General features: G+C 36.3%; 2 protein-coding genes across 6 annotated transcripts; both read right to left on the reverse strand.

Annotated features, from left to right (window-relative positions):
* Positions 1-550: 550 nt before the first annotated feature.
* On the reverse strand, positions 551-11,009 carry LOC131790396 (acid-sensing ion channel 2). Of its 5 annotated transcripts, XM_066166171.1 has the most exons (15): positions 10,815-11,009; positions 7,214-7,320; positions 6,534-6,674; positions 6,021-6,336; positions 5,433-5,550; positions 4,861-5,155; positions 4,170-4,303; positions 3,537-3,700; positions 2,995-3,105; positions 2,772-2,886; positions 2,595-2,673; positions 2,037-2,094; positions 1,877-1,944; positions 1,603-1,678; positions 551-1,437 (listed from the first exon to the last, which is right to left on the reverse strand). In XM_066166171.1, the coding sequence occupies exons 4-15, from the start codon at positions 6,294-6,296 to the stop codon at positions 1,261-1,263; spliced, it is 1,671 nt and encodes a 556-aa protein (XP_066022268.1). In that variant the 5' UTR covers positions 6,297-6,336; positions 6,534-6,674; positions 7,214-7,320; positions 10,815-11,009; the 3' UTR covers positions 551-1,260. The 5 variants fall into 5 exon arrangements, with proteins under 5 accessions (XP_066022268.1, XP_066022266.1, XP_066022265.1 ...); XM_066166169.1 differs by having other exon boundaries at positions 6,021-6,674; positions 10,837-11,009; XM_066166168.1 differs by lacking the exon at positions 6,534-6,674.
* A 736-nt stretch (positions 11,010-11,745) lies between these two features.
* LOC131790332 (amiloride-sensitive sodium channel subunit alpha-like) lies at positions 11,746-18,788 on the reverse strand. Its single transcript, XM_059107530.2, has 12 exons — positions 18,525-18,788; positions 18,197-18,308; positions 17,810-18,047; positions 17,454-17,584; positions 16,897-17,060; positions 16,401-16,511; positions 15,878-15,992; positions 15,704-15,782; positions 15,395-15,452; positions 14,469-14,536; positions 14,258-14,333; positions 11,746-11,910 (listed from the first exon to the last, which is right to left on the reverse strand). Exons 1-12 carry the CDS (start codon positions 18,786-18,788, stop codon positions 11,746-11,748), a joined length of 1,581 nt encoding a protein of 526 aa, XP_058963513.2.
* Between the last annotated feature and the right edge of the window lie 5,135 nt (positions 18,789-23,923).

Consider the following 23,923-nt stretch of genomic DNA (forward strand, 5'->3'; position numbering starts at 1 on the left):
GATGTGCTTTTCGATTCAGTTGCGAGGTTTCTTTCCTCAAATAATGAAGTTTCAGAGAATTGGAGAAATAATTTTTGTTCTAATTGATAGGACGTCGTTAACAAAGCAAGGAGCCTGTTTGATCAAGACAAGCTGGCAGTCTACCTGCTTACTCGCGCTTTTCTCCGAACCCCTAACTAATCAGGTGGTAAGGATTTACGTGAGAATATTTCTCCGGAAGTGTGGTCGAACGAGCATATCTGCGTCACGGAAGAACCACCCACGTACGTGTTGTTTTTCTGTTTTTATTAATCCCATTTGTTTGTGACTGCTCTGTAGCTAGGCAACATCTATGATCTCGGCACTTGATCAAATTGATCAAAACTGATTCATCGGTTCGGTTTGATCGATGTTCGACTGGCTGGGATCAGTGAAGACATGTGCAGGGAGGTCCTTGCGGATGAAACTCACATGTAAATAAAAACATCAACTTAACTTGATATCAAACTGAAAGATGGTTTTTTATTCAAAACAATTGAATGAGAATGTGGGTTGTGTAGCAATGAAAGTCATCACTTTTTAACATAACTGACCTGTTATTAAATTGAGCGATATCAGTGACTAAGTTAAAATTATCAAGCGACCTATATTTTGTTATTTCCTGGTTTACTATTTGTAGCACAGCACTCAGTGAGAGACCTTCAAGTCGCATTGAAGGAGGAAGACAAGGTTCTGTAATTCTAAGTATGATCGATGCTTCAGTATGCAATAAGAAACTATGGGGTTGTAACAGGCAAGACCGAACTGAAAGGAACTGAAAATAGCTACAGCCTGATACCTTCACATACTGAAAAAGCTTTGCACAGTGCCTCGTGTGACGATTAATCGGTAACGGAAACTATATTCTTTTGTGTGAAAAAGACACGTTCTCTCTTCTATCTTTAAGTTAAATATATGAGTGAAACTGTTGCATTGGATACGTTCAAAAAATCCGAAAATCAACACAGAAATACAAAACGGAACGAAAAAAAAGTCAAGCAACGATGCTATCGTTTCACAACACAAAGTGAATTAATTATTATAGAATGCTCTCCCCTGACACCTTGTCGTAACCAATAACAAGAGTTTTTCTCTTTTTAAACCATAAAATAAGGATAAGGAAGTCTTGTTTCACATCACGTAATCAAGCGTTCCACACCATCGTGGCAAAGATGTACACCCGTTGAAATGTGGTTTTGAATTGGTAATTATCAGGCTAGGGGATTCCACAGCTTTGTCTGTTTAGGCCACGATATCCTGATGGATGTGGTTTGACTTTTGCGTCTTCTTGGCCCCGCAGTTCTTGAAGACTGCGTGAAATATGAGCATGAACAGCTCTAAGAACTCAGCTGCAGTCAGCACGGAGAAACCAATCCACAGACCCAACTGACCGCCAATGTCTGATACAAAATCTTCAATCTGTTAAAGAACAGAAACACTCGTTATCAATTTTCCAGGTTCGTCAACCTCAACGTTAAAAAAAAAAGACTGGCATGTTTTATTAAGATTACCACATGACTGCCTTTGACGACTGCCGTCAGGAGTAAGAATTCCTTATTTCGTCTAATTCATTAACATGCATACCTCATACGACCGCCGTTCCGTTATCACTTCCAAGTTGAGTTCTTCGTAGAAGACTTGTAACTTGCAAACATTTTTTCTGTTTGATTGAAAAGAAAAGTTAAAAAAGACTACAACTATTTTAGAACTCATCAAAATAAATAAATTTTGACTGGATTTTAAGATTATTAAATACGTTTAAATCATTCTGTAAAGAACCCCCTATCTCAACAGTTACTTCGTTAAAGTGGCTATCCTGGAGGAGCTTCGGTTATCGTTTGATATGAATATTATTTACCTGTGAGATGATCCTCTCTTAGTGAACAAAATTTTATATTCCTTCTGCAGAGCCTTCTCGTAGATTGGCTATAAGTGGATTATAGCAAACTTATTAAGGGCTGAAGAACGTTAATATTGTTAATATCATCCAAAAAATGATCAGTAAACATGAGCTGTACCTCATACTTCTCCGATGGCCAAAGAGCAAACGAAGAACTCATTTTGTAGCCTTCTTCTCTGAAAACAAATTGAAGATCAGAGTATCAGGATATTTACATCAACAGTTTTAAGTTCTATACGTTATAAACACAACTTTCGCTGTGTTTCTTTTATCGGGCAGCCAAGGTATTAGGCGGGCGAAACATCTAAGAAGAGTACATCGTCAAACTCAACAATGGGAAATGTTAAGATGACGGTATTTTTACTGTTGATAGTGTTCTCAGAGAAAGGAGGAAGAATGGAGAGGGGAGGCACCTCCTCCTTCTCTCTCAGTCCAGTGCAAAAAATGGGACACAAAACGATCGAGAAGCGCATTCTATAGCATTCTTTTTCCGAGAGTGTCAGAAACGATAATTGCATTAAATTTTTTGTTTCAACTTGCCTTTTACGTTGTAGTTATAAGCAATAACTTTGTGCAGTAATTTGTCCCAAAAGAAAATTGTAACTCCTAAAGATGTAAAATATCCTGAATTTTATGACTTGCTTTGGACATTTCTTGTAATTTTAGTTGTCTTTACCTGCAAGGTGGCGGACAGGATGTAGTACAATTCAAGTTGTTCTCTTTAAACATCTTCTGGACGTTGCTGAGACATTTGACTTTGGACAAAGGACAAAATTTTGTTTGAAGTTAATAAGAGGTATTTGAAAAAACTACCAAAAAAAATATAACTTAAAAAATTTGTGTGAAGTCTTACGTGTTGATTTGTCGATGACGCTACAGATACCATACTTGGAACTTCCTGGAAATTGGTATTGCATACATCGACACTTTCTGAGCTGATTGTACGCCAAGCAGGATTTTCTACATGCCTGGGATGAATTTTAAGACAACGAATAGGATTAGAGGATTTTGGTGCTTAAACGAAAGAACGACAGACATATAGCGACAATATAATAACGTAGACAACAGCAATGTACCGTTGAAGAGTATACTGCTCCAAAATGCTTTGTATACAAGTTAGTATCATCTTTGGTGACCTCCTTCAAACATCGCTTGCTCTGAAATGGATCCTCTCTCTTTATCACCTCCTATTAATAATAGAATAATTTTTTTACACAATTTTAGTTAGGTAAATTTCACTGATTTTAATTGTAATCAGGTCTCTTATCGGAAACGAAAAACGCACTATAATGCCTCACTCTTAACGTGCGGCTTCGTTGCTCAGTTGGTTGGAATGCCCTCGGGTTCGTATCCTATCGAGATCTGAAAATTTTCAGGCGTCTTATCTGTATTTGCTTGAACTACACTTTACACGTGAGGATCATTTCTTCACTTGATATTTCATTTATGTTTTAAATAACATTAAAAAACTAAGCTAAGACCAATGTACTTAGTTTCCCCAAATTCATTTTCGTGGGCGTGTGCTGTCCTTGAGATCATTGCCAACCGCAAAGATCCTTCATTCCGACTTTGTTTACCAATGTCATTGCTGGCCGATCGGGCTGCTGAATTCCTTTACCTTCCTCATTCCAATCATGGTAGCGTATCCTGGAGCAAGACTCAGGCCCCTTTCCAGTGGAAATGGCATCTCACCATGAGGAGAGATATCAAGTTTAATTCCTGCCTCTGGACTCATTTGTCCCAAGTATTCTTCCTGTTCTATGTTAAGTTCCAAGATGAGTCCTAAAAAGTAGCATAAACATTCTTATCATTATTTGGAAATAATAGGCAGGTGAAATGATGCAAGTTCTGCAACACCTGTCAGCGAGTTTCACAGGAGCTCGTAAATGTAAAGATATACACCATTCTTTAGCAAGATACTTCTTTACTCTCTGGTGGCACTTATAAACATTCGCGCCCGCTAATATGGTCGCCATCTTCACGTGCGCAGTCTGCAAATCAAGGATACTTGAAAGTACTTAAAAATTCACCAATGTCGTTAAGGCATTAATGAGAGAAAATGATAGTCAATCAATTTTTAAGGTTCCCTCAAATAATTCGTTTTCACTCCTCGCTTCCGTGCTGTCTTCGTGAATCAAATATGACAGCTTGAATCCTCCTCAGTTGGTTTACTTCTTGCGTAAATGTACAGGTTGCAACTAGATGGTACCATATAGATAAGGAGATAAGGAAATCATTGACTTGACGTTACCATGAGATGGTCCTGGTTTGTTGGATTTTAGGATGGGTGCGTCCTTCCCTGATTTCGTTTTTCCACTGTTAAATACGAAACAGTTGCCATACTTATAATGCCAAAACTTATTCCAAAAAACAGAAGAGAAATTCCTGAAACAAAAGGGGTAATGTGAATCTTATTTGGTCAGAGTGCAAACTGCGTTTTGCCTTCTCTGCCTGTTAGTTTTGCTCTGAGGATTGGTAAAATCATTTTTGCCTTGAAAAACTTAACTGAAACAATTTTTCTGAAGTTCGAAATGTAGGTAGAAGAATATGCGTAATAGTTCTAGGCTAAATATCTTTTTGAAGTTCTCGAACGTTTTGCCAATATCAAAGTCTTCTATTACGAAAATGATATTAGGGCAATTTTCAGTTGACTGTCGAAAAACAAAAACCAAATTGAACACAACTACCTCTCAGAACAAAGGTCGAAGTCATCATTTACCAATGGTGACCTGCTAGAGGCGCGGGAAAAAGTAAGCGGTCAAGTTGGGACTGGTATTAGCTTTGTATTTGATTATCTTGATTGGTTAAGATAGTGGCGTCAATTTTCTAGACCAATCACGGAGCGAAGTGAAGTAAACTGAACCAGCAATCCAGGATGGCTTTCGAAACTCAATTGCAAATTGCTCTTTAACGTAAGCGAAAACAGCTAACGTACAACTTACTTGCATGGAACACCCCTGTAAGTGCAAGACAAAACCATATCGTCAAATTGGTGACCTATCATGCTTAAAAGTCTAAGATCTTCCTTAGCCATAAGAACCGCTAGCTGCTCATTTTTTAAAAAGGTTGGGTCTTTCTTAAACGGATCTTGAAACTCTTCGTCGTCATCCCAAGAAAGGTTCCCGTCATCATCGTCATCAGAATCATAACTTGAACCTTCCTGATCAGCGAGGCTTTCTAGAGTTGGAGCAGGATCATTTGATCGTCGTCTTCTCTGGCTACTTGAGATGTTTTTAGCTGAATCAGCGGCAGATAAACACGATAAAAAACATCAGTCAGAAATGTATACCCATGTCCGCCAATAATGTCTCTACGTCGTTCATGATGTTACAATGCGATTAATTCAACATGTGTTAAACTACAAGTCGGAAAGAAACATACTCCGGTAGAATTCGGAAAATCAGTAGATTCTCGTGACCGAGTTATTCAAAAAGTAGACTTTGGTAGTAGATTTGTGCTTGCTTATCTGCGGAACTATAACTTCCTAAACAATTATATTATCTGTCAGCATTACCAAGTTCACTTGTGAAGAGGTTTTTGAAAATATCCATTCCATCTGCTTTAGCAGCTTGTAGAGAATCATTTTTGAGAGCATTGAAGTTGCAGAACGTAACAACTGGAAATGGGAGGCTCTGCAAAATATGAAATTAATTGCGGGAAAGTTGAGACATGTTTTAATAATCAATATGAGACCGTAAACTGATAACGCGAACATAGGCGAGAGCATATTTTAAAAAAGATTTATGAACACTACAGAGGAAGAGGCGATATTTTGATAACCTTGGTACCGAGGGGAAGCGCTTTAAAGAGGTCTTGGCAAAAAGACAATCACTTTTTTTCGCCAGAGCGGTTTTTTGTTGAAAGAGAAACGTTTGCATTCCCGCCTCTTTCACTATGAAATAAAATATAGCATTGAGGGTGCTGTCTATGTTTAGACTTCTGATCCTCAGAGCGTGGAACCATAGTGGCTCGTATTTTATCGTATTTCGTGCATGCTTGATATAATTTTAACGATTCTGTTCCAGTGTCCCTTTGAGGTCCCATTCTTACATTTAATGAAACAATATTAAAAATTTCGTAAAATAGATTGAAAATGGTATACCGAGGCTGTTTCAACTGTGACCAAGGTAGTCAGAGGCCGGCTTTGGTATTTTTGGTACAAAACGTTCACTTGAATCGTCATAATCGTCATCGCAACCAAGAGGAGCATGATCCAGAGTACTTTTCGCACCCAGTGTGTCGCCGCCATTATCCTCCCCAGGCCATGCGCAGATGTGTAGTCACAAAAGTCCTTGATGAGGGAGCAGAACATGTTTTTTGCGTTTCGCTCATGTTCGATTTCTGATTCATCATGGCTTCCTAATTCTTGCATTTCCATCTCCGGATATGATCACCAATGCATCCGAATGATATAGAGCCTTATCAAATAAAAAAGTGTCATGAAAGATTTACCCGACCTTTGGCTCAGTTTTTCTGTTAAACTGAAGTAATCAGAAATTCAAAAGTCCTCACCTTGACTGAATTATGAATAAGAAACAAAGATTAGCTTTTTTCCACAACAGTAAGGGGCGTTGTTAAACCTTTTTTCCGAAGTGAAACGTTTTACTTCACTTACCGCTTCTCAGCGTAAAGTTCTGTTTAACGATAAACGCAATGCACTTTGTTTGAGAATAGTGGTCATGCCCAGAAACAAAAGTTATGGTCTCCTCGTAAAATATCGGAACTCTTCCAAGTCTTGTGTCAGTTTTTTCTCTTTCTGTGCAGTCAAATAAGAGTCATCAAGAGTCATTTCTTATGAATTATTCAAGAGGCAGCTCAACAGGGTAAATTTTCTGTTGCCGAAAAACTTAGCATACCCGCTTCACCATCTCCGAGGACAAGAAAAGCGGTGATGCAGAAGAAGAGTCTACCAGACTCTAAACAAAATATTGTTTGTAAATTATTGGTAAGAAAAAAAATTTCGTGAAAAAAATTTCTCATTACGAGTTTACCACATGAAAACAAATACACAGGCCTAGAACTCATTAAAAATTTACCGAAAAAGAAGAATTCTACCGTAACCACTCTCAAGATAACCTTAGCAAAGTTAAGGACTTTTCCGCTAAAAATGCCACCGTGAGGAAAACCTCCCTGACCTGATAGTCAATTCAACAATCTTGATTTACAACCGAATGAAACTGAAACATCCATCCAGTTTAAGATTATCTGAAATTCAACACACTAAACATTTTCAACGCATCAGCTTGCTTACTGAGTCCCAAATCATATTTCTTTTGTAAAAAAAAAGTACCATACCTTTTTCTTACTGCAATATCGTCTTCGCTCTCGATTCAAGCAATTCCTCTGACATCTGCCTCTTTTACAATTTGTCCACACTAACAGCTATCACTCTTCATTGGAGACTTTTTTAAATAGAGAATAGGTTTTAATTTTGATAAAAATATGCAGGTGCTGTCCTTCATTAACGCAGCAAAGTAAAATGAATACTTTCTTTTTCTCACACCGCACCGAACCGATAGAATTAACATACTTTAATCATCACCTGCCGTAAAAACGTTAGGTGTGGTGAAGCATAACTCGTTTATAAAACCTTAAATAATTGTAAACGGAGGTAAATGTCTACACTCATATGCCGAATGCATGCATGTTAATAGATAGGTTCAAGTTGGAAAGAAAATAAATAAGCTATCCTTTTCTCAGACTAGAGTCGATAGTGAAAACGATCTCACTAACTCTTCATGAAAGCGAAAGATGTAAAAGTGCATAAGTTATTTATCACAATCTTTCGTGATAAAAAACCAGAGATGTAAATTTGAAGGGCGTAGATGAATTTGTTCGCACGAAAAAAAGGGTTCCTTTTTTTTGCGTATCACATCGAGGACCAAAACATTTTTATTAAGAAAAGACGCGTTTTTCTCAGTTTGCTACAAACAGACATAAATTGGACATCAGAACTTAAGAGCCCCCGCGTGGCCCAGTCTTAGGATATTTTATTCGGTTTACATCTTTACAGACAACATCTAACTGAGTCGGTCACACGCAACGGTATTTTGATTCATATTCTTTTCAAACATATAGGATATTGTTAGTTCCGTTGAAAGTTAATCTATCGAGTTGCATTACATAGTGACACGCTGATCGAGGTTCTATGCTGTTATATACTTTTGTCGTCCAAAGGACACAGCCTTCAATTTCTCCTCTTTTATAGGCAGAAATTAAGAGGTGTGAATATTTAATTTACATATTTTGGGTAAGCTCATCCATTATTGATTTAGTCACAGAATCAATGTTAAAATAATTTTTAAAAGTTGTAAATGTATAGTTCACCTTTTTATCTTTCAAAGATTTCGTTTACTACGAGGTGAATCAGGCGCAAACACTTCGGGAGAATTTACTCTAATAGATAAGTTTCAAATCTTCATGTAATGTAAATGAAATTGTGAATCTTCGCCCTCACTTATTCTTTAATTTTAATTTATAAAACATAGAATGGATTTAAAGATAAGCGTTGTTGTAAAAATAATATCACTACATGTTAGTTTTTTCATGTTTTGTAGATTTTTTTAATCCATTGCTGAAAGAAACTTTTCAAAACGGAATAATTTTTTGGCTTACCTGTTTCTAATTCTCTTAACACTAATTTAGTGACTAAAATTAATCAATGGCCTAAAAGAGAGAGAAATTTCATATGTCATCATGAAAGTTCAAAGACAAGCTGGTGCTGAGGCACTTACCAGTTGAGACTGTTCTGAGATGGTTGCTGAGTTACTGCTTAATCAAACTCTTTATAACCACCATACACGTTTTGACAGAAACGTTTTTCAGCTATCTTTTCTAATTAGTTCGTATGAATTCTCAGTCTGTCATGGAATAAATTCCGTTCTTGAATTGGCCTGAATTTAAACCGAAGGCAGTATTACGCTTCGAAGATTTATCTTTTTCCTGCCGAAATTTTACCCATCAAGGCAGAAGGGCTGATCAAATGCTACTTGGTACATTGGACAACTGTCGTTTATAGTTGAGTCTGTGGATTATGTGGGAAGGGGGTTATTTTACAATACAAACTGTACACAATTTATGCTTGCATCATCTTGAATTAGTTTAGGAATGTGTTTAAGACACGAAATGCAACTTCTACTTCGTATTTCAGTTTTGGCCGAACTTAAGACTCTCATCACACAGAGATCTTGACTTTACTGAACTGATGCTGTTATGAATTACGCTTCTATGTGAGGTTCTTCGTCTTACTCAACGTCGTTCACTTCTAGCGTATTATTCTTTTAAAACCTACAATATGAGTTCATTCGACGAATCAAACGTTTGAAAAATAGACCGACAATCATAAAATCGCTCAGCACGACAAAATCTTTGTTTCGAGTTCCGATTGTTCTTGCTTTCAAGCTATTTTGCTTTGATGCATGTACAAAGAGTTTGCTAAAAATCGGTTAACTGAATGTGAAATACTGGTGACAGAATCACCCCTGTTAAATGTGTATTCTGGGAAATTACGTTTGAACTAATTTAGTAGGAACAGATCGAAGCCCTCTCGTGGAAACGAAAAGAAACATCATTTGCAAAAATAACATCTGCCGGTTGCAGTTATTAGCTGTGGTTCAGGAATATGTAACTCTTTATTTCATACATTACCTAAATTAATCGCAAGTTCAAAGTTAGAGGAATACACGCCTTCCGAAAAACTACTTCTTAAAAAAATGCATTCAGCCGTGACAAACAGTTGTAACCAAAGTATCTACTAAATATGTTATTAAAGACCCCAAATATAGCATCAGCGGGTTGAGTTAAAAGCTTCCAGAAGCTAATAGTAACTCTGTTAATTATTTGGCCAAGAAGTACTAACGCAACGACATTGAAATGCAGCAAGCCAGCATTGTAGAGTGTCGATAAACACATTGGCTTACGGTATCTAATTACTTACCCACTACAATAATATTATTCTCTAAGGGGAGTTGTCTTTGCATTGATGTGAGGATGGTCACTGAAGTACGGAATATATTTTGTTATTGAAGTTTTCGCACCCGTGAAAATGTGGTTTAATGGCGATACCAGTCTTACTTGGACCGATTAACTCAAAAATTACCGTAACGCCGTATGTAACATTTACGGCGATATAGAGCCGCGTTTTCGGATTTAGAGCTAGCTACTGAGTTTATATCACCTTTGCCTAATCACGGAAAGCAAGTTGATATTCCATCTACATAATTCTGTTCATTGAAAGTCGGTAGACATTAATTTAAAAAGATTTGCCGTAATTTAGAATAAAAATTATTCTCATATTAATAATAATAAATTATAGTTGAAGTTTAATCCTCTTTCAGAACACTTGCCATTACAAGACTTGCTCTTCAACTGATATTGAAAGAATCAAAAAATGAAAATACTTGTGTCAAGTATATTACAAGAGTGTTGAAATAAAATTACAAGAGGGTAAAAACTTCTATTTTCATTACGTTAGTTTTATCCTATTTTGCTCTACACGGTTCCCGACTGAATTTTGATTATGTCATGAGAGCTTGAATCGTTCTTTAAATATCTACAATGTTTCTTATAAAGTCCAAAATTTATTCTACCACAAATGCTACAAGTTTCCTACTCGTGGATAAAAGAAAAAGTGAAGTACCAGACGTATTTCAAAACGTGCATAATATGCTTCTCTTAACTTTCTCGAGGGCTTACACGTGGCGAGATCTGCGAAACCGTGCTAACAGAATTTATACACTTTCAAAGCAGAAGCCGAACGTTGATAAAGATTATTGTTTACAAGAAAGGTTAATTAATCTAAGTCTCAAAAGCTACCGATTTGAATGAAAGGAAATTAGCTTGTAAAGAAATATCTACCAATTACACGTAACTGATTTGCTTATCTAGTACATATTACCTTACATGTGAGTCCTCCTTACCGAAAGAGACACAGCTGATGATCGCTGATCCAAGAAGACTGAGGACTGTTAATTACCTCATGTTAATCGTAAAATTCAGAAGCTGAACATGATGAGTGCTTCGCTTATTACTTTTTAACTTATCGATGACTCAGTAATGAGAATGGAGTCATTGATTTGATGACGGTATTCAGGAAATCAATGATCGATTCCGTAAGATATATGCTGACTTTTAAAAATAAATTTAATCCGCTCTCTCTCTGAGGTGATCAACATCAAATTGCTCGTAATCAAAAGTGACACGCGACGCGAATAGAGATATGTGCCGCAAATGAATTCTCGGCTGATGGTGTCATGCTCAAAAATGCACCGTAATTACCGTCTGTTGTAAACTTATTTATATCTGGAATAAAACTGCCATAAACGAAACCCTTCGTAATAATAGATATAATCATTTTGGCTGCGTTAGAGTTATCATGCCAACTAATTATGTGCTATATAATACAACGAGAAAAGGCAACGGGTCGAAGTTGAATGAATAGGGCAGTAGAGGGCGTATTAAATCCAGTTTCACATTGACAAAAAAATTATTTTCTCTGTGGATTGATGATTTGTTTAGTCATATTCTACAAAAAAAATCTTAATTAATCAGGCAGGGGAGACTCAAAGTGGGAAATTCCATTCATGGATTAAAGCCAATATTTCATCACTTTAAATGCTGCCCATGAAAGTTCGCGTATAACAATGATTGTTCCGCTTCTGTCTTTCTGAAAATAGTCTCGTCATTGAAATTAAAAATTTCAATGTAAAAATCATTTCATGTATAACAAGACGCAAACATCAACGATGAAAGAGAGGAAATTGAGAGAGATTTAAAGTGTGTTATTAAGCATTTAATAAAATCCTTCGCCTTTCATAATCCATTCAGCCTTAATTCGGAAGATAACTCTCAGACGTGCCATTCTTCTTGAAGCATTTCTTGACAGCCAGATGACACAGTAGCATAATAAGCTCTAAGAACTCAGCCAGAGTCAGCACAGAGAACCCAATCCATAGGCCAAGTTGACCACCGATGTCTGACACAAAGTTGACCAGCTGAGGTAAAAAATAAACAGCTGTTAAAAAGTTTCTTGGCCAGAAATTTACAGCAAAAATAATGAGTATCAAAACAAATATCCGTACGATTCCATTTGATATTTATGCGTAAATATATGTTATTTGCCGGCTGGGAGGTCCGTATGGTGAAAAACTGTGACCGAGGTCTTGAAAATACTGCAGCATTTTCAAGACCGAGGTCACAGTTTTTCAACATACGGACCGACCCTTAGCCGGTAAATAACATATTTATTGTTTTTAAACTTGACGAAATTCTTTCCGAAAGAACCCGAATGATTTATGGCCGTAAATACGGCAAGATCTTCCATAAACTGAACAATTTTTGAGTGAGTAAATGGTAGTTAAAATAGAAGTGATGCAAATTTAAGAGAGATGCCTCAGCGAAACATTTTCATTTCCGTAACGATGAAGGTGATTTAAAAGGCTTCCAAACAAAGTTGGAAACATTATTTTTAAAACTATCTGTCACAATCTGACACCTGTCAATTAGAGAGCGCGTAAGAAAAAAAAGCGCAAGAAGATTTGAAAAACAACGGAACTAGTTTGGCAAGGACTGTCACGACAATGTTTTCTTCAAAAACAATCAATGATATAACGGAAAGTATTATTCACTCTCATCGACGATTCATTCATGTACGAAGATTTACCTCTGTTCATTAAGTAAACGGCGAGGAAAGTAATTGTGAGTAAATTCACATTTTTTATTTTGAAGTTGTGAGAGTTTGCTCGTTTGTTTGCTGCAACGGCGTGTGTAAATCTGGTCTTTCCTCCACAAAAACTGAATTCGAACGGCACACTCCAACGAGACACAAGGGGATTTAATGCGGCCTTTTCTCAATAAATTCCTTCAGTTTCTGTTGTGCAATTTATGGTCCAAATGTCCAAATTGAACGGACTTTGAAAGACTCACCGAGAGCGTATATTTATTGTCGAACTGAAATTAAAACTTCGCTCGCTCTTTTACTACGAACAAATTGTTTGAGAAAATTCAGACATTAAATGAATGAAAGTTCCATTGTTCAGTTTACCTGTAACCAAATACCTCACGTTTTAACTTTCTAAGTACTTTTTGTGAATGATTAAAATCAATTGCAGACGGTTTTTAGGCCGCTTGTCAACCGACGTAATGACTCCATTGCCTATACAAATTCATTCTGAAACCAATATTTTTTTGTCAACTAAATTGATTTGAGAGAGAGAAAGAGAGGATTCATAAGTCGGCTTGAGGTAGTGACCGATGTGTTTGCTTAAAAATACGGCCCAGCGGGCAAAACGAGGTATATTTATGAAAAATGGCAACGAAAGTTGAGATGTACACGGCGACTCACGAAAGCGTTACCGTGGCCCGTGGGCAGAGATAGGAAAATACTGACCGGGTAAAGAACCAATCAGATTGCAAGATTCGTTACCGTGCCCTCTAAAAAAACAATAAAGTATCTTATCTATGATTACAAGTGGTACATTTATATTTGAGTTTTGCTTAAGCAATTAAGTTCTTTCATAAAGTATTGCCCGATAATTCTTGCAGTGGACGATATCGGCTCTGGAGCGTTAGTCTTAATTAAGCAACTTAAAAACAAAAGCTTATGTTTCCAAGACATGGCTTTTCTTTCCCTGGTGCAAAGAGTTCGTCTTTTTATTTGGTATCGTGAGTTAAACTTGAATGGAGTTAAATTCCCTCTTTCACTGCGAACAAACAACGAAAAAAAAGCGTTTCTTACTTCGCACTAGATGGTGGCGCTACTGAGCTTTACATAATGTCTAAAAGCAGAGTTAATGATATCCTAATATCTGCTAAGAAAAAACTTTTTGTTCTTTGTTTCGAATGCCGGGAAAAAAAAAAAAAAAAAGACACCACTTGAGGAGGGGAAGTTCGGGTTTCTGGTCTTTTTTATTCGGTAGCTTCCACAAAGACAAGAAACTCTATGGTTGATTTCCCCTTTTCTTTTTTTATTATAAAAATTTAAGGCCTCTGTAATATAAATTACGAGTGATAACACCAAAAAACTCTCTTGAGAAAGACTGGCAGTGTGCAGGCGAAACGTCACGATCCACATCGGAAATAAATATATATCACTCAATGACTTCATATGTTTTCACATTTCCAACATCAGTTGAAACAATATCCAGTTATCTTTTAATTAAAGAACCCCTCAACGAAGGCCCAACTCTCTTGAAAAACGAAAAGACGCATTTTAAAGAGCTATAAGATGTGTCTGAAACAAAAGGAATGTGCGGTATTGCTTCCTTCCTTTCTGCAAATATTTGATTTCTGTTCATCCGCACCGAAATAAAAGAAATGTTATTAGACATGTGAGCTACTCACTTCATATGAACGTTGCTCTGAAACGACCTCCACGTCAAGATCTTCGAAGAAAACTTGCAGTTTCAAAACATTTTTTCTGCGTTCATGAAAATAGATCACCACAAGATATATTAAAATTTCTAGTAATTACCAGCTTATGAGAGTATCTTCAACCTGACTTTTAATTTTTCATTATTTTCGTCAACGGACTATGACTGAACAAGTTCCTTACCTGTGGGATCCAGATTTGGTGATGAGTAATCTGTTGTAATTTTCTAGCACTATCTCTTGATAATACTTCTGTGAAAAGAAGGACGAAATACAACAAAATGAAAGAAACAAAATACCAGATAGAAATTATCATTCGTTTGAAAGATTCTTGCGTAAAAACATATACACGTAGTAAGGGCATAAATGCAGTTGGGGTTGGTATATTTCGTTTCTGGCCATGATATTGGGTGCATGATTCTCACCTATTTATGAAAAAGTATCAATGATTATGAAATAACTATAGATAATCACATGATTTCGAGTGCAATTTGGAATAGAAAAGCAGGGGTAAATCTTTTCAAAGACCACAAATGGCTTATTCATTCCAAATTGCACGAGAAAAATCATTAGACTACGTCATGATAATATACATGAAAAAAAAACGACGAGATATATCATAATTATGCAGAAGAAAAGCGCGCGCTTCAAGTGCAAAAATAATTTATTCAAACTATGCAAGTGACATTGTGCGTTCGGTCAAAACAACCGCGTACGATCGAAAAAATGATATACAATTATATTTTCACATCTTTAAGGTGCAAAAAAGTTCAGATTCCGGCTAAACATTTCAAGGAATTGTTCAGTCTGGTTTGTTACTGCTTTGCACTGAATTAACCCTCTTCTGCCTTGAATAACCTGAAAATTTATCTTAACCAATCAGAACTGAGTAATTTTTTCATTTGATTTATTAATAGGAAAATATCAGTACCAATGCAGATCCACCTCCACACTTCCCCCATCCTTTAATAGAAAATTCCTTTTACCATTCCGGAACTAAATTGATCACAGGAAAAATCCACGAATTCCCCTTTTTAGAACATTTCATTGAACATGTATTTTGATGAAAATTATTGTGATCTAGAGTATATGTGGCTAAATGTTTTTTACCTCATAGTTTTGCGAAGGCCAGGTAGCGAATGAAGAACTTATTTTGAACTCTTCCAGTCTGTGGAAAGAAAGTTAACAAATATTGGATTTAAAAGCTACTTAAAATGTGTAGAAAAAAGCAATTTTTGTAAGAGATAATGAACAGAAATGATTCTTTAATTTAGTGATGATGATGCCTGTCCATTAGTATTTCTGGAGAGAGATGCAATGATCTGGCTGCACCATCAATCTAACCACTTCACCAGGCCTGCAAGAGAAAAGACACAGCTATTGGGATATGAAAATCAACATGATGTTGATTTCATTTACCTGCATGGAGGTGGACACGACTGAGTGCAGTTCAATCTGTTGTTTTTATAGAGGTTTTGAACTCTGCTGAGGCACTTCACTATAAAACAAAAGTTATGTCAGAAATTCAAAAAAGATTTTACTTTAAAAGTAAGCATAAATCTACATTAAGGCAAATGTATTTTCAATCCTTACGTGTTTTAATGTTGGTGACACTGCAAATGTTGAATAGTCCCTCAGCTGGAAATCTGTATTCCACGCAACCACAAATCTCGAATTGATTGTAAGCCAGACATGATTCTCTGCAAGCCTAGAAATAGACATAAACACTAATATTTTCTGAGACTAAACTTAACATTAATGAAAAGGTTGCAGAACCGAAAAAAGCACAACATAAATGATCTTTGTTCTACGTTTCCGATTATTCTTTAAATCAAAATTCCACGCTCGAAAACCACAAAAGAGCAGAATAACAGAATGGAGAATGTGCTGGTAAAAGCAACATTTGTTTTAATCGAGGAAGACTGCTTCACAATCAAAGTTAGCACTTCTAGCCTAAGATATGGCTTGCACATCATCCATCGATCATTCAGCGAAAGAGAAAACGGTAAAGAAAGTGCCTTAAACTTAAGTTGTAGGTACGGAATTTTTATTCCTCAATTTTGTTATTCAAAATAAACTTTTCAAAATGATTTTAATTTAACTTATTTATTTATACCGTAGACGAGTAGGTTACGTTAAAAATGCGAGTGTATAGGTTATTGTCATCTCGATCAACTGAATTCAGGCAACGCTTTGTGTTGAAAGGGTCTTTTCTTTCTTTGATTATCTGTGGAGAGATGCACCAGATTTAAGTTCCAGTTAGCGCTTCATGCTAATAGGAGAGAAAACTTTGCAAAAAGCCAAACACTGCTGGCATGCGATAGCTTGGCACAAAAAATACCTTGAAGGCAAAGAGGTCAATCCAAACCGTTAAACTGCTATTCATAATCTGTGTGATACTACGATTAAAAAATGCTAAGAGACATCCTCGCCCATCCAGATAACAATCAATAACTAATTCCACATATTTAACAGTGGCAATTACAGTATGTATGCCACTGCTGCTGGGTTCTATGGCAACGGTAGATTTAAATATACCTCTAGTAATTCTAGAATTATACTACAAATCTCTTCATGTTCAGTCGGCACCAAAGAATTACAGCAGACTATACCTTTCTAAGTCCAAGCATTGTAGCGTACCCCGGAGCCAAACTCACTCCTTTTTCCAAAGGGAATGGCATTTCTCCCGGTTTGGAGATATCCACTCTTATTCCTGCCTGTGGAGTCAGTTGGCCGATGTATTCTTCTTGATCAATATTAATTTCAAGATTGAGACCTTTGAATCGAAGTAGACAAAAGTAAGCTACACTTTTGATACCAAGAAAGCATGCGTATTTGAAAGCAGGGAAGAAAGAGATGGCATACGTTTCAAAAGAAATTGTGTTGCTGTTACTTTATCAACTGAGTTGATTAAGTAAATTGGCCACCGTAGAGAGTTTCTAAAGCTGATCTTTCGAGCGTTAGCCCTCCATCCATTATCAACTCAGTTGATAAAACCAAACCATCAAGAAAGAGACTAGCCTTTCTTGCATAAGGAGTTAAAGTCCTCAAACAAATTTGCTTTCCCTCAAGGCATTCCTGCTTCATGCTCAAAGAGGTAAATGGAGCGTAATCAGTTATGAGGGATAGTCAAATGAAGGTCTGATCAAACAAGACAGTTAATATACACCTTCAGAAGGGCCGCGATTGTTCGATCTCAAAATATCCACTGGAACTCCATTCACTTGGCCACCGTTAAATACAAAACAGTTTCCGTACTTGTAATGCCAGAATGATGTCCAGTTCCATGTTGTGTAGTTTCTAAAACAAGCGAAGAATAAGAACAAGTTGATCTCAAATAACACAACCTGATTGCATGATACTCTTGTCCCTGCGATACCTGTTTCTTTGAATTTGTGATCATCCAAAACAACCCCCTCGACTGTAATGATTATTGGAAAATTAGATAATGTCAGATTGCCTTAAATCCTGAAGTTTTCAAGGCATTATCAAGGTTATCCGTTGAAGTTAGACAAAGTTCCTCACCTGCATGACATTCCTCTGAATGTGCAAGACAGGACCATATCACTAAACTGATGTCCCAGTAAAGTAAGAATCTGCAAGTCCTCTTTCGCCAAAAACACTGACATTTCCTTTCCTCTTTGATATCTCGTATCAAGATCTTCAGGGTCTTGGAAGTCTTCTTGGCTCCACTCTATGTCTTCTGTGTTGCTGCTTTCAGATACTGCTTCGGAAGTATCGTTACCCGGCACTTTTGACGAATCTGCAAATAAGACACAGTTCTCAAATTTTCAATTCTTACATTTCAGTCCAGAGTGCTGTCGAAAGCAGAGGAAATCTCCCTGACAAAACTTTGACTTCGATCTCTAACTCTTTCTGCTTTAAAATTTCCGAGTCTAATTAATGCCTTACTTTGTGCTTGCAGTTGATGAACAATCTCCGTCAGCTTCTTATCGCCACTTTGAGTTGTGAAGTTCTTCATGGCGTTGAAGTTACAAAATGTTACTGCAGGAAATTCCAGACTCTGTAATCATGATACAGATTAATTCTGATTAGAGATGCAAGTTCATCAACACTCCTGGAAATATCTTGCCATTTTTTTTTTCCAAACATGAATGAACTTCAACCTTGACACAGAAAGTCAATTTATCTAAGGTAAAGTAGCTATTGTGATGTTAACTTCGAAATAGTATCTTCACTATTTATGTCATAAAGAACATGAAGGTCTACTCGGACTCACCGTCTCTGTTTTTACTGTGACTAAAGTGGTCAGCGGTCGCTTTCGATATTTGTCGAACAAAGTGTGTACTTGAATACAAAGCATTGTGACAGCGCCAATAAACAATAAGCTCCAGAACACTTTCCTGATCCAATGATTAACAAAATGTATCCTCCCCAGACCGTGCGCTGTTGTGTTGTCACAAAACTCCCGGATGACTGAAGTGAACTTGATCTCGGTTCCACCTGTCGTATTCTCTTCGTGTTTTGCCTTTGGAGTTTCCATGGCAACCCTCATGAAGTGATAGCGACTTTTTTCATGAATCAATGCAACAAAGTAAATAAAAAGATGAAAACAATATGTAACAGACTTCCGTATCTTGTTAGTTCTACGAGTATTCAGAAATTAATAACGGTTCCCTTCGGTCGGTTTGCTCCCTTGTCAGTATACATGGCTGGTCGTCAAGAATTTTAATGCGTAGGAGCCTTTTAAAGTTTATTCAACTCTACACTTTTCTTGGTTACCTCGCGTAGTGTGGAATCGATTGATTGAAGTTCGATGGTAGTTCCATTGAACTTCAATAAATCGAAGAAATTTTAAAGAAACCTCCTTTTTTCCGAGCAAGTTAATCACTCTTTCACCTAAACATTTGGACTTTTTGAAAACAAAAAATGTTCATTAGGACATTTTGCTATCACCTTATTAGCCTAAACTTTCTTCAGTAGACTTTTTTTGCATTAATTACTTGGGTATCTTCTAAGCCTACTTTTTTACTTTTATCCTCTCCAAAAAATAAACGTTTAGAAACATTCATGGAAAAATTTCAGAGGCCCAACTTACCTCAGCCTTAAGCCACCTTAGCTGATGTCCCAATGACTCAATCATGTAAGGTCAAATCGCTTATCAAATTAGTAATTACTCAGCAGGGGTTATCCACTTTTGCGTTTGTCGTCTTTAAGTCTACATAGTTTTCTAAAGAATTTCCATTTTTGAAACTGTAAATAGAAGCGAATTAAAACAAGGACCGTTTGCTTCACTTCCCAAAACATGATTACATAACATTGTTATGAACTATTTTTCGGTACGCACCTCCATCCTAAAGGAAAATTACAATATACTGGGCTTCCATTCCACAAATAAGTTTGCGTGGATCTGTTTGTATTTCTATTTATTCTTTGTTTCTAAACCACATACTCTTCTGCTGTATTAGAGTGAGTTATGTAAGCTGAAAAGACCTTAATTAAAAATTGCAAACAATAGCAAATACTTTATTCAACCCAGGCCTCATTGATCCTCATAGTAGATAACTTTATTAGCTTCACACCATGACTAAGTAAGTTATCTGAATAGATAAAAATGTAAACAAATTGGTTTCAGCAGGAACTGTAATCAGAATGGAGTGTTCTTTGGCCTGCCTCCTAAGGAAACCGTATGAATCTGATCTCAATAACAACAATCCGCAAGCCTCGGATACAAATGTTGTCCAAGCTTAGTTATAAATGTAAATTTTCTCGTAAATTTCAGTTTCAAGCAAACTTTATGTAGAAAATGATCCTAACGATGATCCCTTGTAAACGTGTTGCGATAAAAATATTTTATTTTCTGCCTCATGGTTTGGAAACTTATTTAACATTTTGTTCAGACGTGCATTATTAATGGTTTTAAAACGAAATCGTTGTCAAATTCATGCATCTCTTAAATCGTCTTCAGAACTATAGTTGAATTGGTTACAGACACTTCCTATTTACATTTTGGACTTAGTGAACAAAATATAAAAAGTGAATGCCATCTTTGCAAAGTTTCCTCGAAAAAACCCAACGTAGGATGGACCACATTTTCGCCTAAGTTGAAGGAGTTGCAATAATAACTTGATTTCTTTTTGAATATATCTTGAATGCAAAGCGGCTGAGCGTTGTTATCAACTCCAGAAATTCAACCAGAGGCAGAACAGAAACTCCAACCCAAAGTCCCAATTGACCACCAACGCCTGAAATAAACGCATCCATCTAAAAAAGGAAAGTAAGGACATACAGATTATTAAAACATGTTGGCAAAGAGGTGAACAGCTGCAGTCGATTGAACATGGTGGGTACAAGCATGAGGGCCACTCTGTTAAAATAGCTATTTCTTATTCACAACGAAACTTGCCTTCTCACAAAGAGAGTCTGGTAAGAAAGACTTTATCACTCTCTATTTGTGCACCGGCATATCCTTATCGTGTGTTCTTTCTGCGACATTGAGATGATGCTTCCATTATTTTACATTACTTCCCAGTTCCATCCAAACGTTTAAAACAGTTATAACTGTTCAAATACATTTGTATCGACTACTGCTACTTACCGTGTACGACATTACCTCCTTAATTACTTCTCTTTCAAGTTCTTGATAAAAAACGTGCAGCCTCAGGTTATTTTTTCTAATAATCCCATTAAAAAATGTAAGGTAAATTAACTATTTTTGAGGGGATTATAAAATCTGTTGAACTTGAACTGATAATTAATATTGATTTCATTGGTACTCTCCTACACAAAATGGGTTGAGTATCAAATTTGACGTCATGGCAGGAAAAAGTATATATTTGAAGAATTAAGAATTCCACGTATAAATTAATTCCGAAAAGTATAGAAAAAAATGCAATACTTACGAACCAAAATCCTCATCGCTGAATTTTAATTGACCACCTGCCTCCTAAAGATATATGTATGAAAAGATTTGACTTATGACCTCATATTTAAGACCTGAAAGCTGAACTGTCAAGTTTATACAACACCGTGCTATATATCTCGATGACAGAAAATGGCCTTAAACCAGGGTTTTCCTAAAAGTTTTTATCTACCATTCCTTGAACTTGGCCACGTAATGATATTATTATTGAAGAAAATGTAGGATTTATCACAAGTGTACAGTTTCATAATTCATTTGTATTCTTACCATGGGGTTTTATTATTACGAATGTATGCTATGTCTGATTGTGTTTTGTAACTGTTTTTGTTGTTCTTGTTGTTATTGTTTATTTATTTTTTTGGTTCTCTTGACAGGTTTTGTTTGAATCATTAAGCTATGCACATCAAGATATTAATAGTTATCGATCAAGAGTCATCATCAAAGGTAAGGATATTGAGCTAAAAAAAAAACCTCGATTGACATTTACAAAAACGCGGCCCCTTTCCACGCACATAGCGTTCCTGATCGTTGAAATACCTTGTATTTCTCAGATTGCCAAACTTCAAAAGATGCACTCTTTTGGAAAAACACCGACCTACAAATCCGGATTTCCGTCGGTTACCAGATTGAAAATAACACAAACAAACAAACAAACAAAAATTGTATTTACTTTGTTAAAGCGATATTGATTATTTGAAGTATGTATGCCGAAAAGATCCTAAAAAGAACCTACACTTGTACCTGCAAGGTGGAACACAAGATTCTGCACACTCATGATCGTATAGGATATAACATGTACAGACATAAATGGATTGCTGGTTACATGGTTGAATCGACGAATGGATATGTTGATAGATAAAAAATTGGATTGACCGTCGTCATCGAGTAAGAGGTGTTCAAAATTTCCGTGCATAAATTTTTCCGGGTGAATTTGTCTCCTTCTCTACAACGCTTATCATCCTTAGCGGGATCAGTTCGTCCAAAGACAGTCTGTAATGGAGAATGCAAAAAAAAGAATAATAACTCACTATGCTAAAGGATTGGTATCTAGATTCGCCTCTTGGTGTCTTTGATTTGAGATATCCACTCTTACTCCTGCTCCTGCTGTGGTATCAAGGAACTCTTGTTTCTGAATATTCATCTCCAGTGTTAACCCTTTAAAGCAAGCATAGTAGAACACATGTAATGATTGAATAAGATAAGCTCACTCAGTCAAACTATCAGCTATATCCACGACATTCCTGTTCCTTGCAAGCCATCGAATGACGCGTGATCACATTTGGACAGTCCACGTAACAACAGCTGCAGATGTTATCATTACAGTAGGTGATTGGTGAAATTATCAGCTTGAATTGCCATCTGAATTCGAGTTCGTTAATGAAACTCCACAAAAAATGATGTAAAAACCTTTTATGCCAAAGTACCTACCTCGGTATGTTACTTGAACTTCCAGTATTACCTTGTGATATTCCAGGTTTAGTTGAGCGAAGAACTGAAGTCCTTTGTATTCCACCTATGTTAAATACGAAGGAATTTCCAAATGTGAAATGCAAGAAGTGTATCCACAACGAGGCGTTTTCCCTAAAAATACCACAGATGCTCCTTAACTCTTCGAAAGAAGAATTTTTTCAAATCAATATTTTCTCATTACGGTCAAACATCGAGGAATCTTTCTGAAAATGAAAACTTTCCTCATTTTTTAATTTGCCTGTTTCAACATTCATCCTTGTGTTTTTGTTATTCAGATATTAATCAAGTGGGTTTTTTTTTTCAAAACATTGTAACTCAGCTTACTAACCCTTCAGTTGTTCAAATAAATCTTTGTGTTGAGCTGGTAAGTAGAGTTAAGAAAAAAAGACATGCCAAAAAATAAACCTTATCATAATTGTGTTATAGCTGATGTTTTTTTCTCTCAGCCCTTGGTTTGTTCCGGTGTAAACTTGAGAGTTTTGAGAAGACATTGAAACCATAAGCTTATAGTAGTGCAAAACAGACAATATCACAAACTTCAGGAAATAAAACTCGAGTCGTTCCCATTTTTTCAAGGCTTTCCAGTGGGAACAAACATAAAAATAGACATGTCAGCATAAATAGAAGCTTGTTAGCACTTTTTAATACGCTTTTTGCCTATAACCTTCAACAGATAAAGAACTTGTTTATTTGTACAAAAGGGAAGCTAAAGTAAGTGTAGCGTTTCTATTACACGTAGTGTTTTTCCTTTCAGTATGTTTGCTTAGGTTTACCTTATAACAACCTCTAATAATTTTTAACCTAGAAGCTAAGGCATTTTTACATATTCGTGTCAAAAAATTGGGTCACTCAAATTTGCATATTTGGTCGGAAACCGTCCATTAAATTTTCACGATGTTGTGTGAATCCAATAATCATATGGCTTTTCAAAAGTTAATTCGTAGCTAGGCGTTCCAGAGTGGGGTAACGATCTGTTGACATAACGTCAAAAGAGAAACAAAATTAAAAGACAACAAAATACGGAGACTCTACTGAAATTGATTACCTTGCATCCAAACAGATGTACTCATCGAATTTTCAATGCAAAAAAAAGTTAAAACATACCACAACACTTCTTTAATCAGCATTTACTGTGAAAATGCGATCCTTGTTATGTGATACAAATTTCATTTTTATATAGAAAGCGTTAAGATTGTTTAGCGCGTGCCATCGCCTGTGGTTATAATTAAGCTTTTGGGCTAGTATCCACAGGCTGAAATCATGCAAGTCATATGACAATCATATAT

Source organism: Pocillopora verrucosa, chromosome 4 (assembly GCF_036669915.1).
Source record: "Pocillopora verrucosa isolate sample1 chromosome 4, ASM3666991v2, whole genome shotgun sequence".
NCBI lineage: Eukaryota > Metazoa > Cnidaria > Anthozoa > Scleractinia > Pocilloporidae > Pocillopora > Pocillopora verrucosa.